The 21,413-nt window shown below is 33.3% G+C and overlaps 1 protein-coding gene and 1 long non-coding RNA gene across 5 annotated transcripts in view; one reads left to right on the top strand and one right to left on the bottom strand.

Annotated features, from left to right (window-relative positions):
- LOC108738740 (serine-rich adhesin for platelets) overlaps window positions 1–20,316 on the bottom strand; it is a 278,975-nt gene extending 258,659 nt beyond the window's left edge. The window contains exon 1 of the mRNA XM_018472299.2: window positions 19,693–20,316. Coding sequence (XP_018327801.1) covers window positions 19,693–19,765 — 73 coding nt within the window. The 5' untranslated portion in view covers window positions 19,766–20,316. The remainder of the gene's footprint in view (window positions 1–19,692) is intronic.
- LOC108738731 overlaps window positions 1–21,413 on the top strand; it is a 469,009-nt gene that overhangs the window by 272,711 nt on the left and 174,885 nt on the right. The gene's annotated exons all lie outside the window — the stretch shown is intronic.

Raw genomic sequence — 21,413 nt, forward strand, 5'->3', positions numbered from 1 at the left:
ACTTCATTAACAAAGAAAACCTTCTTTACATACGGGTATTAAAATTTGATACCGTTTATACTTAAATAATTCTCGAAAATAATTGACTTAAATGAAGTATCATTCTGTAAATGTCTACCTTCATCAGGTACGTACACACTCGTCGTATTGTACTAGCCGACATCATCGTCGTAAAAATTCATTATGGAAACACACGAGAAGGGATTTGTGGAGCATAACAGAAACCTACTTCTTGATAATAAACGACACAAAAACCGTAAAAATAACTATTTAAGATGTTAGAAATACACTTAGACTTTCCGACTTCCATGTCTTTATTTATTATGCAATTACAACGTTTCGACCGTGTAATATCGACGACTGGTCCAGTTACCTTATGACGACTGGAGTTTTTACGCGGTCGCTACGATGTAATTGTCTAATAGATGGAAGTTCGAAAGTCTAAAGTGTATTTCTAACACTACCAAATATGTAACTATCTAAGATATTGTTAGTCAACAATTACTCTAATTGTGTAGTTATTAATTGTATCAAACCAATTTTCGTTTTTCGATCAATACGAATTTTTTTTGGGGATTTTTTGGTGGGAATTAAAATGTCATTGAAATGAATTGCCTTTATTTTTAGGCAACGTTTCGGCATTCTCAATGAGGACATTTTCAAGTCAGATGTTGTGGTAGGACATCTTGACGTCTTCATTTGCATTTATGTTTAAAACCTCAAGTGGATAGACGCTGTAATTCCTTAACAGAAAATTTTGTGTAGACTTCATGATCATCGTCTGTCTGTTGTAACAAGGTCATGGTGTTGTAACGTTTTTTTTTTTGACCAAAGTTAATATATATAATTAATTTAACCAACCGTTCCTCAATTCTACTGATGCATTAATACCATCACGAAATTATGGACAAAATGATTATATATTGCCGTTTCTCATTTTCAAAGATATTTTAGTATTTATGTAATTCAGTTGTTCCAATTTAACCGTCATCGGTATTTTAGGGCACGTGGCTTATAAGATTAATCTTGAATTTGCAGTTGCCCTTAGTCCTCCTTTTTTACGAGCAACCCTGCATATTCTTCAAAAGAATTTTCTTGTTCCAGTTCCTTTTGATTTTCTGGTAGGTACCTCTGGGACTACTCTCTACATTTTATTCTATGTTACACTCAATTTAACTTCGCACAACAAAACGGTCGTAAAATTGTGAGAAACTGTTACAATACGTTGCAAACCTATAAATTGTGAATGCTACAACGTCTAACGTTGAAAACTTAATTACATATAAAATAACATTGGTTACATTAACATACTCTGCCCTATTGTTATTAGCGTCCACGTAAACATATCCTATTAAATAATAGACATATTTACACTCATTCAACTTACAAACATATATGTATATATATATAACAATTTTAGAATCAACCAGAACAAACGTAATCATATAGTCTAAATCTTTAATCGGTGTAAGTATTTCTGTACTAGAGTCCTAAACTGAAAAAGTCATTTGCATGATTTTTTTCAATCTCCCTGATGATTTAGTATAGTCAAAAATAGTAAAATTGGAATATAATTCGACCATAATGATCATCATCATAAGTTATCAGTCCTAAGACACGAACCTCCACTCTTTCTTAGCCTGAGCTAATCTTTGCATTTCCCTAACTCTAGAAAAAAAGGGCAGAAGGCCCTCTTCAGCTTCCTTTCAAGAATTGTAGGAATGGGTGGGTGGTGGTTCGGGTGAGAAAGATGAGACGGATGAAATATTACTGACCCAGCATCTGTTTGAGTGATTCAAGGAAACCACAGAAAAACTTGGACCAATCAAACNTTTTCACGAGAGAAAATTTTTTACTTGTTAAATAATTGAACCAGTTTAGCATTGTAATGATGATTTCACAGTTTCTTACACAAAGGCAATGCAGTCTATTATATTACCGAATTGTGACTCCTGAACCTAAAAATAATAACAATTTACCGTTTACGAATGATTGTGTTTATGTTACAATCAGCCTGCAGTAGTCTTTATTCTCTTAACATTATAAGCTAGTATGTAGTCAGGCGAAACCATAACTATATCGCCGTTGTAGAAGGCGAAATATTTAATTTCATACAAGACAACCCCCAACATAGTACAAGTGAAATAGCGCAGATTGGTTTCTTCCATATTACAACGTGGCAAATTTTAAAACAACAACAGTTGCTGCATCCTTGGCAGCGAGTATAAGCCTTATACAAAACTGTAATAACGATTGCACTATATCTATGTTGTCAAATCATGCGCAGGACCGACATCGGATTATAACATGTTGTTGTTCCTTACAATTCTCTTGTTCCTTAACCATGCTGCTGTACTCATCATGAGCTACTCTAGTGATACTGTATTACGAGTTGCAAATGCAACTTCAGTTAGACGGGTGGATAAATATCTCAGTGAGATTTTGTCAAACGTTAGCAGCAAATATCACTAAATAGTGTATACTGCTTTTTCCTTAATATTGTATTATCTTCCTTTTTTAAAACATATTCGATAAGATCGGTGATTTATCGAGACTGACTTTGATATACTGATGACGACTAATACACAAAACTAAACTAATACTTTATGATGAAGAACCTTACGCTATTAGTACCTAGAACCCAAGAAGCCGTTAATCCTCAGTCGTACACAGCCCAAAGTTTAACATCATCAGCTGTTCGTCCTTTCGTGGTTGATTAAGTGAAATTCATCATCACCATAAGGTCGTCAGTCCTAAGACTGGTTGGATACGCACCTCCACTCTTTTCTATCCTGCGCTAATCTTCGCATTTCCCTAAAACTAGAACATCCCACATCCTTGACTATTTGCGAACAGTAATTTAATCTAAGTCTATCTCTACTCCTCTTTCTGGCTCTAATATGTCTCTGATTAGACCTTCATACCTGAAAAGATGTCCTACCAACCCATCTCGCCTATTTTTTATTAATTTTCATAGTCCTCTGTTCTCCTATTCTTTCTAATACCTCTTAATTTTTGACCTTCTCTATCCACGGAATGCTCATCATTCGCCGTTAACATCACATTTCGAAGATTTCTAACCATTTCTTTTCCGCCGCGCCCACCAACCATGTTTCGCACCCGTACAAAACCGCACTCCAAACATAAACCTTTAACAACCTTTTTCGAATTTATTTAACATCTTGTCCTATTTAACATTGTCAAAAGCTTTTTCTAAATCTATGTACGCGTTCTTTCCTTTTTCTCTAGTTTTATCTGTTGTTATACACGTAAGTCATACTACTATTTACAAAAATATTCGGAATGTTTTCAGTATAAAATGTAATACAATTCGACTAAATAAGAGGTTATTGCCTTAAAAGTTTGCATAACTTCGGAGTTCAATTTTAAATTGCCCTTAAAAATAATTTCATCGAACCTCGTGAGCCCGAACGTGTTTTCATATTCGCAGTGGAAGTGACACCGTGTCAAAGTCAAAAGCTGTCGAGTGATCGCCGTTTTTAATCAACGAAAATTGTTTGATTCTGGTGTTAAAAGCGGAGCACCGCCCCAGTCATGTAGCTGTTTGGAAACGTGTTAATGTTTGTAAAGGGCATTTCCAACAAGCTCACCACTGATTGTACCCTTTTCAACCTCGCAGAATTAATCTCTCGTGGTAAACACGAGGTTAATAAACTTTACTTGCCTCAAATTAAATCCGAAAAAGTTTACACTTTGAAACAAGATGTAATTAACATTATTAATTTCACCGGAGTTTTTTACGGCGTGCTGACAAGATCTAGTGTGCTTAGAAGAATTATTAAGAAAAACGTATCAAATTAAATGAACTAAACCAAGACTTAATAGATAGGACTAAGACCAAGACCGAAACCATATCAACAAGATAGAATTGGTTTCTATAGGTACTGTAAGAACTGGCTAAGGCGTGCTGATGAAATCCAGTGATATCGAAATGACAATCCACGTTTCAAGAAAATATTGAAGATAATAAACTTCTTGTTCTATTTGTCTATGTGTATACCATGTTGAGATAACTACGTCATGGGTTCATTGCGACAAATGATGTCCTTATGGATTTTGTCGAACGTTTTTGAATCCCACAAGGTGTAATAATTTTCTACGAGTGGGACTCACTACGTTGTTTATAGTAATTAAAGATTAAAGAGAATCATCGTCACTATCCACTAAATTCCACTACAGTGTACGTCTAAAGAAAAGCCTACTAATCATCGTCAAAAGGTGGAAATGAAACAATGAATTTTTCATGAATTAATGAATGTGCTGCACTTGACAAAATTTAATTTTGGATCAATTTAATAGAGTTTTCTTATGTTTTCCATATTTATAAACAAGTACCGTTTGATTCCTATTACAAATCTATAAAATTTATTATTTACATGACAATAATTGAAACAAGTTGGTAGCGTATTTTTATTTCCTATTGTTAATAACGAAACAAATGGTCTTCGAAAGAGAAAACTATTATAAATAAGGTAACATTTCTTATAATTGCACAAAGAATGAAGTCTAACCTACAAAAGTAAAGTAGATCTTGTAAAAGCAACTTATTACAGAACGTTACGTATATAAAGACATCGTATTAAGCATTTACACCGTATTCAAATCGGTTCATTAAAAACTTTAATAGGTACTGATAAATGACCAGAAAGTTGGCATACAATTGCTGGAGTTTTTGCCATTAAACAGATTATAAATAAGACCTATCGATATTATTAGCGTTGATTTTATGAAATTCAGATAACTTTTTAACAGTTATATATAGATGCCTATTTATAGATTTAATTGAGCTTAGATTCTCCATCTTGATCATTCTGCAGTTACACTACTATTGTTAAGGAACCTATGGCATTGGTCTTTATAACCTAAAATTCTACATATAGTTGGGGCGTTGTGATAATAGACGTATGTATATCTTCTTTATTGTTTCCACTTGGGACTTTGGTCATTTGCTGCGTTTTGAATACGCTCTTGTTAAGTTAGGAAATGCTTCATGGGTAGTACAGACAAAGCGAAAAGAGATAACTAAGTAACAATAAACGATGCAGCAGTTAGAGGTTGCTTAAACACGCAAAAGATCAGGGTCAGGTTTATAACTGTCTAGTTGGAATTATATATTTAAACAACCGTCTTTGCTTATACTTCGTTTACTTTCTGTAGCGATGTGACATTCAGTTTGACCGGCGCAAAATAGAAAAGAACAGCACTAGGCCAGAAAAGGAAGGAGACAACTCTCGGCCAAACTCATAACCGGTGAGGTGCGTATAATTCGTACAGTACTGCACGGAAAAATTGGCCATTTTATCCACTATAATTGCATTACTCAAAGTGCTGTTATTGGTATCATTTACTACTGAAAATATCAACGAGATGTTTATTTATATTTGAAGACATATTAAAGGTTTTAACGCTTGTTTTCGACTCGCACTACTATTCATGATTGAACAAAACATTTGGCAGGTACTGTATGAAAAAGTATGTTTAATGAACAAGAGTCGAGAGTATAATGAGCTTTTGTCTCCCTACCTACGATTTTGCCAGCGCGCATCCAAGACATTGGAAGGGGCACATCGCTAGAGAAAGTAAATGAAGTATACCTAAATTCCTAAATTCCATGCTCAAATTCTGCTTATCTGCATCTCTTTCTGTTACACATCAATTGATGTAATGTTATTCCTTTTTCTTTATTAGTGCACGCTGCAATTCCTACCTGACATCTCTTTTCTATGTTTACGATATTACTTATAACATCTGTCGTGAGTAAAAGTAGTCTAGTTAGTAAATTGAAAGAAGAAAGTAAATGCGACAGTTATATTATGAACTACGCCAATTTTGAATGTTCCAACTATACTTAAAACCTAAGCTTCGAACGGCCGTAAGTCAAAAATTCGATACTTTTGAAACTTGTGCTCATTGAAACTATTCTCAAAGTTTCATTACAACCAACCGAAACCTATTTTCTTAACAAAAGCTTCGGAATTTTTTTCCTCAAAAGAATAAATAGACTTTCCTTCACAAGTAAAAAAAAAAAATTAGACCGAAATGTGAGTTTTCTTCCTTTATTTAACGTTTTTTACTAAACAATGTACTTCTGTAGCAAAATGTCGATAAATACGAATATAAATTCACAAATCTTTAGTGCAAAGGTTGTCGATTTCAGTTTAAGACATTTTACTATCGACCTGTCGTGCAACGTTACTGAAATCAAGTCGCTTATGTCCACGTATATATTTTGCTTAAAAGGAAATCAGTGTTTTGTTCAAAGAATAACGAAACGGTCGATAAGAAATACGTAAGAGGTTGTTTACGTCGTGCACAAAGATAAACCACAATTCGTATTTTTGCGGAACAAGCGAGGATTATCAATTTGGTAGAATTTATTGAATACATTGGTAACTAATCAACGAGTATGTCTTTGTAAGTTAAATCAGTAGGCAGTTGTTCGATACACAACGACTTAATCGTATCTTCAAATAACAAAATGCAGTCATCTAATTTGTAGAAAACGTACAGGTCTAACGCTCGAAGCTGGCGGAAATTTTAAAATGCCGTGGATGCGCGGTGGCAAAAGTAGGCAGTTTTAGGTATAACTATTGCAGCCCTCTTTCTTCAGTTTTCCTATCAGGGGCGTAGATTAAATATTTAAAAATAGGGACCAGTGAGCAAGTAATAGACATACAAACAGAAGAACTAATTGTTGATGTTGTTGACAGTGATAGAGATTCCCATGATGACAGTGAATGTGAAAACTAACTAAAAAACAAAAGCAATAGGTTTATTTTTTCTTTTTGATAAGTCATGTTTCTACATTATTTTCTAGTACGCTACTGTCCTATCTGTATTAATACTATACTTTACGCCTATTTAAAGCTTATTTGTGTATCGGTTCCAAGTGACTTACCCAAATAGATCATAAATGGGCCACTGGCCAGCTTCCTTCGTCAGACCTGTACTGTTGTATAGATCTTTCGCCGACTCGAGACGGAAAAGCCGTAAATCATTTTTACAATGGGGTAGGTACATAAATGGAAAAGGGCCCTTTCTCGACCAATATGATACGATTAGATTCAGATGGAATCCAACATGATATTTACAGTGGCATACACAAAAAATACGTATACAGGTAGGCTACATAAAATCAAGAAAAAACGGACAGACAGATACACGAGTGATCCTATAAGAGTTCCGCTTTCAAATTCAGAAGTGCGGAACCCTAAAAAGGATCACAGGAAAAGCAAATTAAGTATTTCTAGAGATTTTAAGAAAACATTTCTGCGATTTTAATTTTAGCATGAAGAAAACGTTTTCGGTCGTCTTTTTCTGACAGTGATTTGAACGAACCAACATTTATGGAATCTATTCAACTGACAGGAGGTCGATATCTAAAAAGTAAATTAGTTCCAATTTGTCCATAAAAATTAGAATAGTATGTAGTTCAAATTTTTAAGTCGATATTTCCGACATTGACATTGACAACCTATATACTATTTTAATTTTTACTCATAAGAAAATATTGCTTACGAAAAAGAAACTCTTAGTTGTTTCATTCGCACCAGTTACTAATGCCAATATGCGGACAGTCTCTCCGACCTATACCGTAGTGCAAATCCGGTGGATAGGGCGGAATGAATTCTTCAGCCTCCATTACTAATCGTGGGAATCAGTGGGTGGAGGTTAGTGAGAAAAATTGAGAGATTGTATTATTATCTTTGAAATATTACTGTGCGGATCTGTAATCGAGCCGGTGTCTTTTCGAATGCTAGCTGTGACAATGACCAGCGTTTATCAAACTTTTTGGTCTACGATCACCTTTTGCACTTAAAAATTTTAAGGGATTTCACCTTCGCTAGTAAATTAACTTGAATTCAGAAGGGTTTACTTTCTGTTGTTTAATTGCACTAAAGAACTAATAACTTATCTGTAGATGTATCTAATGTTTTGAGTGCAACCCCCAAATGTTTTTCGCGAATTTTCTGGGAATCGCGAGCCCTACTGTGAGTATAACTGATCTAGATCACCACATCAGATCGTTTAGTTATTGTTCGTGACTGAACTTGCAACTTATATTTCCTTCTACTACTTTCAGATTTATACAGATAAGTACAACTCATTTCAAACGGTTAGAGATGCGACCTTGAGGAAAGATACGCTAATAGAGAGAATTCACAGTAGGCGTGACTAAGACAGAAATGGTTTAAACGAGATAAAATATGGTTAAATTTGGAATTTTATCATGGAGCATCCACAGGCAAAGGGTAGGAGCATATCTCTTACTGTTTGAAATGAGTTGTACTATAAATATCCGGGTTGTGCGAATTCCGGCTAACCGAGTGACATGGCCGAGAGGTTTAGACCATTGCGTAGCATTCGGGAGGACGCCGGTTCGATTCCGGGTCCGTCTGCCTTGGTCAAAGTTTTTCTGTGGTTTCCTTGGATCACTTAGGCAAATGCTGGGGCAGTAATATTCCACAGATAATCTTTCATTCTCTTCGGTCTTCATTTCGTCCGTCTCAACTTTCTCACCCGAACCACCACCCACCCATTCCCACGATTCCTGAAAGCAGGCTGAAGAGGGCCTTCCGCCCTACCTTCCGACGTAGTCCGGAGGGACTGCCAGCCCACCAACATTACTGGTTGTTTTTTTTTGAGTTCCGCCATATATATTAACGTATTTGGACAGGTTCTATAAATTCATGTCAAATACTGGGAAGGTATAAACTTTAATAAAACATAAAATCTGTAATAACTATTGGGCATTTGACCATGTATTAACCTACCATAATAAACATAATGGTTGTAATAATTCCAACACTTACAAGCAAGTACCATTTCGATAAATAACACCCATCTCGCTCAAGAACGGATTAAACAGTTATGTAAAATATGTAACTGAATACCTACTTATTTTACTTCAGCAGTCTTTAATAAAATAACCTTTCACATATTCTGACGACGATATTTCCTTTCACTTGCTATTCAATTACCTACAGAAAAAACTAATTTAGCACCTTGACCTATACATTATACATGTCGTTATTTGCCACATCTCTTATTCAAATTAAAAATATTTTGCATACTTACACTTTTATTTATTTATAGAAACTGGTTTTTTGTTTTAGTTTGTTTTAAACGTGGCTCATTATGAACAATTTATTCGGACTGATACAAGAATATTTTCGTTTTAAGTCTAGACACGCGGCGTTACAAAATTTCCAGATATATACATAAATTAATATATTCAATACAATAATGTATAGGTAACATTCGATCTAGAATTTCAACATGACCCAGGGCATAGGAATAGATTATAACTATTACTGTAAAATTATTGACAAATTGTGTTTACGTCATCGACACAGCCTGTATTAATCGAAATAAGTAGTAAAAGTAACGGCTCATTGAATTCACTTGTAATATAAGTATAAAACTAGGTTTCACCTGAGGCTTTGCTTACATTGCTGTCCTAAATACGTATTTGAACATCATCGACGACAACTTAAAACTAATTTTTCTATTCCTCGATATCAATATTTTTCCTGGATGAGAAGCACCTTATATCCTCTTTTGTACCTCTGACAATGTGTGTACAAAGTTTTATGATGATCAGTTAAGTAGTTAAGGCGTTAAATTGTAACAAACAAACATTTAGATTATTTATCCGTTGTAATACGTGGCACAATAGGTGCCGGTTGTTGTTGAATAATTGGTCCACTTTTAATCACATAAGTATAGCGACCTTTTACCGCTTGTGTTTAAGTCTTGCTCCATTTTTCCATGATCAAAAATACCACTTTTCGATCAACGACAAAAAGATGATTATAATGGCGTAAATGCAATCGGTTTAATCCTTTAAGAGTTAGGGTTTTGTAAAATTTCATCGAACTTTATTATACGGTTTGCAAGATATTTGAGAATTAAAATTCTATAAAAGCTCTTTTTCTTTATAAGAATAACGGTTGCTGCAATCCGCTCTCATAACATTATAATCTCGAATTAGCTGACTATTAAGATGTTTAAGTAGAAGATCGAATTGTGTCATATGCACATATACTTTATTCAGAATGTTCTCGTTCAATCAAAATCTTTAATAATCAGCAATTTTGACCTATTTCGGTTAAAAAAAGGATTGTGAGAAAACGTTGAAGGGTCTAAATGTCTCTATTCGTATGTACAGTTGGTTGCATACACTATATTATGGACTTATGACAAAAATTTGACTGAAGATATTTGTACGAACCTTCTAATAGATACCATATACAGAGATCCTACAAAAGCCGCGGTAAACGCCATCTGTAGTACAATCCTACATTCAGTGGAACTCAATCTGTAAGCAAGATCTATTTACTTTTAGAATGATATCTACCAACTGTACTTAATCCACGGCGTAGATCACCATACGTGATGGGCACGTTACCAAAATCGAACAAAGAAGTTCACGATGATCAGAGTCAGTGTTCTGTCGAAACTACAGTTACGAATCTTAGTTGCGATCTTGTGTCGCAGATAGTTTCAACAGGACACAGACCAACTTTACCTGCTGTCAAATTCCAAAAGGTGATGCCGCCTTTTCATGATTGCATCTAATAACTAGAATGTCCCTATGTTTGGTTTTCATTTCGCCATTAGCGAATAAAATTCTCCTCTAGTGAACAGGGACATGTTCAGCTAGTTTCATTTACAACATTTTTCTCAATATTTATGTAACATGAAACAATAATATTGAGAGTTTACGGTCGCAAGGTGAAAACCAATAACCATTTCGAATAAAAATAATAAAAACACAGGCCATCCACTACCGTTTATGCCACCACTTCAGTCCATTAAGAAGTTTTACATCCAATGGTAGTATGATCGTTTAAAATAACCAGTAATAAATTTCTAATAAAAGCTAAACGCTCGTTTTATTATCATGCATGTCGAACGACTCGGTAGATTCGACAGGAAATTGTCGATATCAAATCTTCGATATAATCACATGCATTCAAACACACATATCCATGTATCTATAAGCGTATATACAAGTACACTTACACAAACGAAATAATATCTAGTGTGCCGTATAGATCGCTATAAAAGAGCAGTCGGAAACGAGAAACGCCAAAGCCGATCGCAATAAAAATTGTCGAGTCGATTCTATTCATATTCGAGCTAAACAACACTAAATACTGTGACACATAAACAATCCCACCATTACCATTAACGTCAAATTGTAGCGTCAGTCCAACATTTGTCTTTCTCCTTGTGGCTAAATTAGATTAAAATCCGATACAATAACAATTTTTATCTGTATTCCATTTTACCTGTTTATCCGTTTGTTTGTAACAAATAAGTTAAAAAACTGATAAAATTTTAATGGGAGAATATACGTATGGGCAGGTCTATAAAAAATTAGCCTGACCTTGGAATCCTTCTTATAGACTACTCTATCTAGCGACGAAACATACAACTAAGATGTGGTAAAAACGTATGTGAATCGTACTGTGAAGCAGTAGTGTACATTGTGAATTTTTTATTATAATAATAAAAAATGTTGAATTAATTAATAATAAATGGTTCATTATGGAACCTATAACGTTTTTAAAAACAAATAAAAAGATAGTCTGTATAGTAAAAGGCTGTAATAAAAAGCTAACCGTTTTGTGTACGTAAAAACTACATTAGGAAAATTTGAGAAAACAAAAGAACGAACTACAAATTTGGATAAAAGCAATAGGTTCGAGTACATTTCTTCCAAAAACATTTTTTATCGTTGCCTACATAAAAATACTCCAGTTTAATTAATGTCATATCTATAAAAAAAAACATTAAAAATTTTGATAGAAAAAAAAAATTATAAACTGAAAATATATTTTGACATAAAACTATTTTTAGATGAGGAACTCACCTGTTGCAATAAAGTAATGTCGCAATAATGTTTGCAGCTTTACCTAAACCTTTACATTAACACTGTATTGATCTAATATCTCCATTTAAAGTCACTTCACCACTTCATAAATCGGGAGTTTGTAAACAAAAAACAGTAAAATTCACCTTACCAGACGGTTCTGTTTTAGATGGATTTTTTCGTAATTTTATGATACGATCGGCATTGAACACAAGCTTCCTTTTAAGAAAATTGCTCTTTCGACAATTTGTATCAACCCAATCACATATTATGCCAATACTTATCATTTTATTGTATATTAAAAAATTCACTATTGCACTGCATAGGATGTTGTACCACATCGCCGCCATGTTTTTTAAGCTCCGCCCATTTTAATTTTCTTTCATCAGTTTTTACAACAATATCTATTCATGTAACTTTTACTTACATAAAGGACGGTTTTTTACAGTATGCAGGAAAGCTACTGGTCCAATTTTAGTCCACTGGATTTTTTTTTACTGAATATTTTTGTTGCGCATATTTCTACCGAAGTATATTTTTTAATTTTTGTGTTAAACGAATTTGTTGTTTAAAGATTACTTGCACTTTCAGAAGTTCTTTGAATACTTGTGAAGAACTAAAGAACAAAAGATATTCCTTTTCCTCACCAAATGAATTTTATTTATTATTTTACAATTTTTTTACGTCAATATGAATTTAACTGAAATGGAAGGGGTTTTCAGCTATTTCTATCAGTCTTTCAAGAGTACTGTTCTTCTTATTGCACAGTGAAAAGTTGGGGAAAGAATTTCAGTCTTTGATGGAAGATGTGGGACACGGCGGTCGTAGCCAATGGGAGTGCTCACTCCTGATTTTATGCAAATCTTATTGGTGGATAAATAGTGGATATTATATTTTACTATTACATACTCTTTAAGACATGATGAAAGAAAAATGGTATATTGTACTTCAGCCAATCAATAAATCAATTGGCCAATCAACGTTTCAATTAGAACAGAACAAGGATAAAATCTCAAAGATCAGACGATATATCATTGTAAGTATGTATTATTAGTGAGAGTTGAATTAAATTCGTGTATCTACCTGCTGGCCGAAAAAATGACGTAATTCAACATCGAAACTTCGTTAATGAGACACACCTAAAAATAAAACTTATTTATATAGAAGAAGAAATTTTGCAGATATTATCGTAATACAGGAAAACAAATGACAAATTAAATACTGTCTAAATGCGAGTATTTGCTTGAGCACGTTTAAATTATTGACAAATTGTAATTCAATTAAAAAATCTGCTATTTAATATACATATAAATGTGACTATTGTGGCATTTGTTTCTCAACATCATGATGACATAGACTACGTGACGTCAGAGAAAAACCAAAATGGAGGATGCTAGCCACCATATTGCGTCACGCTTTATTTTGTGAAACAAACCGAAAAGGGTATCAAAAGAACACAATTTCAAAAACAACTGGCTCTAGAAACGGTTTCACAATGTTTCGCAGTTTTCTATTGCAATTCATGCCTCTGAATGTTATTAGCAAGAACGTATTGCAAAGAAACTTTAAAAATTCACTTTAGAAACTATCACAATTTAAGGAAACTGAAATTTTTCAATAACAATTGTCACATTGTCCTAGAGGAATATAAACGTTATTTATTTTCTCGAAAGGTTTTTCGTCAACAACAAAGAGTAGTAAACAGAAGACGTACAAGTTTCGTGTCATGAATACATGTAAAACTTGAAAAGAACTTTAGAAGGAGAACATCAACTACAAACAACGTTTGCAGAGTTGTGTTTTAGTTTACGAATTCTTCCGAAAGTGTCCACACATACGTAAAATACTTCTTTATACACGTATACACATAAATAATACATTTATAAGAATGGCAGTTGACAAAACAGTTTCAATTGTTCTTAAGACAATTTGTACACGCACTTTCATAGTATAAAGTAAAAAAGTTTTGAAAACATCTAAAAAAATTGTTTCTCATTATTATTCAATCACGAAATCATAAAACTTTTGTTGATGATGATATATTATGAAGGCATATGTTGACTGGAAAACATATATTTTTCTTGCCTATTTTGTGTATTCTGTCAAATTTTGCCTAATTAATAAAGTAGGTACGCCTATTTCATGTGATAGACAATTAACTGAATATTGAAAAAGTAACTACGGTCACACAACGCACTCTAACGTAACCTGAACAAACCAAATCAGGCAAGGTTAGGTTAAAATTGGGTTAGATTACACTGTACAGTTTCTTTTCCAGTATTCAATTAAATCAATTAAAACGCGTGAAATTCTTAGTTAAATCACAATTGTATATCAAAATCCAAATATGTATTACGCTTTTTCATTAAAATTGTCTAAATAAGTACCGCGTTTTAAATTAAATCATCATCATAACGTTGTCGGTCCTAGAACTGACTGGACACGCACTCCGCTTTTTATTATCCTGAGCTAATCTTCGCATTTCTTTAAAACTAGAACATCTCACATCCTTAATCATTTGTACAGTAACTCCTGTTTCTGTCTCTAACTAGCCATTCATACCTGCGAAGGTGTCCTACTAACCTATCTCGCCTATTTTTTATTGACTTCCATAAAGTCCTCTGTTCTCCTATTATTTCTAATACCTCTTAATTTCTAACCTTCTCTGTCCACGGTATCCTCATCATTCGCCTGTAACACCACATTTCTAACATTTTCTTTTCCGCCGCGCCCACCGTCCATGTTACGCACCCGTACAGCACCGCGTTCCAGACATACACTTTAACAATTTTCGAGTTTCTAATACTCAAAATCAGGCAATTATTCAAATTTTTCTATGCAAGAGTGAATTAACTTTACCTAAGTTAGTGAGGAAGAATTGTTATCAATTAATTTGAGGTGTTCTATAGTGGATGAAATTAATTCAAGTAATTAGTTCACTAATGCATTAACCCTAGAATCTTGTTTTACATTCATTTCATTAAAAGTTAAGCTATATTTTGCACTGCTTTTTGTTATAGGTACATGTCGTTATTCCTTCTGCTTTTTTGTACCTGATTCCCATAATTACCTATTACATAAAATTGGCAAGTCTGCCAATCCTAATTTCATAATTTTGAAAACTTTTTGGAGATTACATGAAATAAGTAAGTACATATTTACGTATATTCAGCTTAACATATTTATAACCTCAATTAAATTGTGTTTGACAAACATTAAACATTTACTTTATCTTAATAGACTAAAAACAGTCGTAAATGTTTAATGCATGAAATGATTTAATTTTTTTCATTTCCACTAGCGTCAATGCCATCAGTTGATGGACATAATAAGGTTTTACCTTATCTGAAGAAATGAGATGATAGAAACATTAAAATTCCATTAACTACAGCTAATAAGTCTTGAGAGAATGCACTGAAAAATTAAGATACGAAGAATAACTTCTACAATTAGTACTCAATAGATACACTGCAATGCAATAAAATTTAACCATCAAGGTACTTTTATACAGAGCGTCTGATATAGAACAATAAACAAGGTGTTTGGAGTGTCGAGGTTTGCAGATACATATGTGATATCTATCTATACAAAAAGTGCACAGTAACGATAAAGGGTGTCCTTGGAATATGGTAATTATGAAACAAATGCATATTCAGCAGGATAATGAAATAAATACAACTAATTCTTTGGACGTTCTTTTAATTCAATTATTATCTTATTTTTGAACATTTACATATTTTTGGGGTTATGTACCTCAAAACAAGGAGAAAACGGGAACCCTTATAGGATCATTGAGTTCTCCTTTTATCTGCCTGTCTGTCAATACTTTTTTTCTAAGGAATGCGTAATAGTATCAAGTTGAAATTAATATCAAATACTCCAGTCTGAAATCCCTTGGAGTTGTGAAAAAATATCAAACTTCAAAGCGCATATTTTGACACTACCAAGGGAATCAAAACCTGAGGGTACTTCCCGTTGACTTAGAATCATCAAATTTAACAAGAAGCAATTCTTAAGGAAAAAATCCGAAAACCATAAATTTAAATTACGTCAAAAAAAATAATTTTTTAATTGTAATTATATGTTTTGGGAGGAATTTAAAATATACTTGGAAAAAGCGTAAACAATCTTCAAGACTCGATTTTGTGACAATAATTGTACTCGATGATTTGCGATTGCTGTTATTTCCTAGTTTCGCATTTTAAGGTTGCACACCCGAAGGATTTAATGGAATCCTAAAATGCGTATGGTTCTGAAAACGCTGTCCGTCTGTATGTCAGTCTTCTAAACGAAATGATTTAAAATTCACCATGATATAAATATTAGTGTCCGAAAGAAAAAACATTTTTTTTAGCTTCATCTCGCATGAAAATACGTTAATTTAACATATTTTAATACGTAATGCTCACCAAAAATTCGAATAAAATTTCTTCAAGGATCATCCGAAATTTTTAAAAATATCATATTTTTATGCGAGATTAAAGCAAAAAAATATTTGTTTTCTGTTTCGGTCATCTTAATGTGTATTTTTCATCTACTTTCAAAAATTATATTCAGAATTATAAAAGCAGTACCTATACGTGTTAAACGTCATCAAAGGGCCTTGAAAAAAGGGAGCATTAAATTTTTTTTAAATTATATCTATGCTTGAGGGGGATAGATACCGTTGAGATAGTTTGTTTAATTTTTTTTTAACTCAATTTCATACTTTAGGATGGTCATTAATGTCATAATTTTTAGGAATCCTTTTAGACAGTTCCTTCGATTTTGTTGGTGATTTATCGAGCCTGGTTATGAAGTGCTGATGAGATCGTATATCACATCCGGTGGTTTCAATAAATTACTGAGCAAGAACTTAAACTTTTCGTATTTATTCCGAATAGTTTCGGAATTAAAAGGGGAATGATGTAGGTACCGACTTTTGTATATTTTTCAAATTATAATTTTAAATATGCTATTCAAAATTATCAACATTTTCTATCCACAAAATTTGATCATCCGCCTATAACTCCACATCCTAAACGCTTCTTACACATTCTTTTCCGTCACGTCCACCGTGATTAACAAATTGGTAAAGGCTTTTGCGGCCAGATAGGTAACTGTTTTTAGTTATCGGTTATCGATAACAAACAAATATCGATGATTATATTGATATATATTTGATAAATATCAGTAGTGATCGATTGATTGAAAACAAACAACTGATAATTATCGATATATCAATAACAATATTAACAACTGATAACCATCGACATCGACTATTGATATATCGACAACTATCGATATATTCGATAATTATCAGTAGTTATCAATACACTGATAATAATAAGCACCTATATAGATATATATATATGTTCATTTTTTATTGATAGTAGACATTGTTTCTAAACAAATCTGTAAACCATAAGTGTATAACTATTCCTTTAATTTATTTTTTCTTAGAAAATATCTAATTAAAAAAATATTATTATTATCATCGATATTAAGGCGTTTCAAAAAATTGAATATTTTGCTTTTCAATATTTTATATATTCAATGAGTATCGATAGTTATCAATATGTCGATACATCGGTACATATTCATTGATAAAATAAGTATTGATATATTGATAACTATCGATAATTATCGAATATATCGATATGCCTACTGACAACTATTGATAGTTATCGATAATTACAATACATCGATATTTTTGCTTAGCTCAGCGAGCAACTCTAACCGTCGACGACCTTTAGACCCTAATCAAGGAAGCACTAGAATGAGGAGGAAGGAACTTGCTTAATTTTCCTTTTCTTTGATTCTTATAAGTTAGATTATTTTAAAATGCTAATTAGTATAAAATATGTGGACTAACATGAGTAAGATTTACTAATATGCGACTATTCCAAACTTCAAGTTTCCACGGTTACTGGTTTCTGAGAAAATCAGCTGTAATAGAAAAACAGACGCAAGAGTGACTGATCGTGATGAGTTTCTGTTTTTTCCTTCACTGTATAAAACCCTATGAATTAATAAAACTAATTGAGTAGGTATCATATTAAAATAAATAATAATCTTAACGACGACCTTTGTTACGTCTCGACATTTTCGAATATCGTTATAAAATGATATCGCGCTATCTCGAAAATCTATTACCTACTTATACGTGTATTATTTATAGGTATTAGCATGCAAACTTGCGTCTTCTGTATGCTACGTACAAATCTACTGTATTGTGTGATCACAATCCTGACATTTACGTTGTGAACTTCGCGATCTACCACAAAAAAAAACTAGCTGCTCATCTGTTTTTCTGACGAATGAAAAAAATCTATTGAACACGAACCCATCTTCTTTAAATATGAATTATAAGACAGCTTAACACACAAAAAAGCAGGTAAAGCTGTAGATATGCTAGTTAAGAATTTTTAACACAAACAAGTCGCATGAAATTAGTAACAATCCCTGAATACTCTCTGTTAATTGCTTGTAAATAAGTTTAGACACTTAGTTAATTACTTTTAAAAGCAATTAAGGGTAACTAATTTATCTGATAATACCAATTTAGAGATAATAAAATCCGCACTATACTTATGTATTTAGTCGTAATATTGACAGAATTAATCGATTAATCTATGCATGTTTTGAAGAAATCCACAATTTTTAGATTTTTTATCCGTTCGTTCGTATGTTTGGCTAAATTTTAAGTCCAGTTTCAAAAAAGCAATATCTTTATAAATGTACACTAATGTGAGTTTCATAAAGTTCCATTGCAACTAATTATGTATGTAGAAGCTGAGGTATAAATTGACTTGGGTATGAAGAAATATACAAAATTATAATTTTAGCTATCGATGGATATGGTTGAATAATTGTAACTAATTTTTAATTCTCAACAAATATTCTTTATAAAGGTTTCTGCTATTTTCAAAAATAAATCTACTTTACTGTTAGACGAATTTCATATTTTGTGTTAAAACTTGTATATGGATGATAAATTATTAAGTCTAATCTTGTCATTACATATTAGACCATGGAAGACTTTTTATAAAGAGTAACTTTTTTTCATAAGAATAATAATAAAATATAATAGGAAATTAAAATATTTCCCATATGTTGTCAACTTAAGTAGATATACTGTATAAGAAGTTAGCAATAAAATCAAATACGGAGTTGAAATAATTAACTAAAACTTAGAATTTCCCATGAGTGCTTCCAAACATTTAAAAATCTAATAAACGTTTCGACACCCAAGGTGCCATTCTCAATTGGAGGGTGTCTCTGGGTAAGCAAAACTGACTGAAAACTAGGTAGAGATGCAGTATTACAATTTTCGAAGTGCATATTCGCAAAATTATATTGTGGAAAACTATGTGACCAAAATGCCTTTAAATATACATTTTGAGGTAAGAGGCTTTTCTAAGGATTATTGGATAAAAATTTCAAGTGTATTTAAAACTTCAGAGCAAAGTATACAATTACAATCCTTCCAAGAAATTTTTGTCTATTTAGCATATTTTTGAACTAATTACTAACCATGTGTCTAAAATGCCTTCAAAATTATACACTTTGAGGCACAAGACTCGTGTAAGGATTTCGGCGAATCCTTATGGAATAAAAACTTCAAGTGTACTTAAAACTTGAAAGCATGGGGGAATCCTTCCAAGTAATTATTGTTTACTTAGAATAATTTCGGATTACATAAAATTACTTTTCAAACTTCAAGGTCACTGTGTACCTAATTATCAGAGCATGTAAAATTATTATAACTACAATTAAAATTATAACGTATCCTTGTTCCCAACCCTTACCTTGAGCTTTAGCAGAAATTTTCAGCAGTCCCACGACGGTTGCAAACACAACCAGAAGTTCGTTATTTCCCATGTCTAACACCAAGTCCCCGAGGGTCACTTAGCATCCCAATCAACAATCACTTTCACTTTCAAACAAGCGAACACAAGACAAAAAGATAATTGAACAATCACACAAAATTCTCACTGTACATCAATAAAATCAACAACGGAACAAAACTGTCAGATCTCAGAAAAAAAAAATACGAAAAACGAAAAGGAAACAAATGAACTAGGTATTTAATTATTGTTGTCAACGCACATACTATTTGGTCGTACGTAACGGAGCATACCGGATGCGTTCAGTTGGCGAGAGTGCAGCGTGCCTCTGCTGTGGAAAACACGAACGAGCGAGTGGGGAAAAGCGTATCTACGCTCGCGTGGACCGACGTACCGTACGTATGCCACGTAACAGGCAAATGACGACTGACTGGAGGCAAGAGACAACGCTGCCGATGGTGAATAGGAGGTGGAGGCTCCGGGTGATAGGAAAGAAACGAGCGAGTGGTGGTAGTAGGCACATATGCGGCGCTAGAGATTGCGCGCGGCTGTGAATCCTGTTGCCTTTGCAGGAGTCCTGCGGAACTAGCGGCCGACTGATAGACGACTATGACGCCTATTTTCACACTTGGCGTTACTCGGAAAATTGCCAACGAAATACTACCCCCACTGAATGATTCTTGTTCTGTATCGACTTTGGATGCAGGCCAATTTATTACGTACGTATTGCGAATCTCTTATGTTTATGTTCATGCTGTAGGACCAATACTACTACAATCTTCTCATAAATTCTACCAAATATAGGTAAATAAACTATTTATCGTAATGATGTATTGTTGAAGATGTGAAAAGTGATTGTTACGATATACCTGAGAATAGAAAAACAGAAAGAGAAGGAGTAAAATATGAAACGATTGCCTCTTTCAAATGCCAAAGATAAACGTAAATATTTTTTTGAGAAATGCTTGAGAAAAAGAAGATACAATATAAAATAATATAATCATCATCTTAGGTCGTCAGTACTAAGACTGGTTGGACACGCACCACCACTCTTTCCTAATCTAAGCTAATTTTCGCATTTCCGTATAACTAAAACATCCCACATTCTTAACTATTTCTGATCAGTAATTTAATCTAGGTCTACAGCTATTCCTCTTAGCTCCTCTTTCTGCTTCTAATATGTCTAACTAGCCCTTCATGTTTGAAAACGTGTCTTATCAACCTATTTTGGTTTTGAGTATATGTTTGACTGTGTCACAATGTTGTTTATTACATTATCATCCCAAAAAAGAGAAAAATATCCAAAGGTGTTTCTGCCAAATGAGCCTCAGCTCAAAGCAAAGTGCATTACAGAACAATCGGCAATATCATTGATACTTTAGTGAGCACGAGTGTGTTTATGCGCGATCGGGCACACGTGTGCGTGAACGGCTTATCGATGCGCCGACTAGCCGCGGGCGTCTTTCTTTATGTACCTCCGTTTTGGGAAAGCAGTTCAAAGAAAAACTAAATGATCCGGATGTTTCTAGAGGGTTCCAGAAAGTAAACAAAAGAATATTTAAAGAAAGAGACGATCGCCAAGATGAGGAGAAATAAATTGACCGTTGCAGAAGTGAATCCAGAAATAAATTGACAGTGATAGCAGTGAAATAAATAGCGCAGTGAATAGTGATATATCAACA

The sequence above is a fragment of the Agrilus planipennis genome, unplaced genomic scaffold, assembly GCF_000699045.2.
Source record: "Agrilus planipennis isolate EAB-ADULT unplaced genomic scaffold, Apla_2.0 scaffold192, whole genome shotgun sequence".
Lineage (NCBI taxonomy): Eukaryota > Metazoa > Arthropoda > Insecta > Coleoptera > Buprestidae > Agrilus > Agrilus planipennis.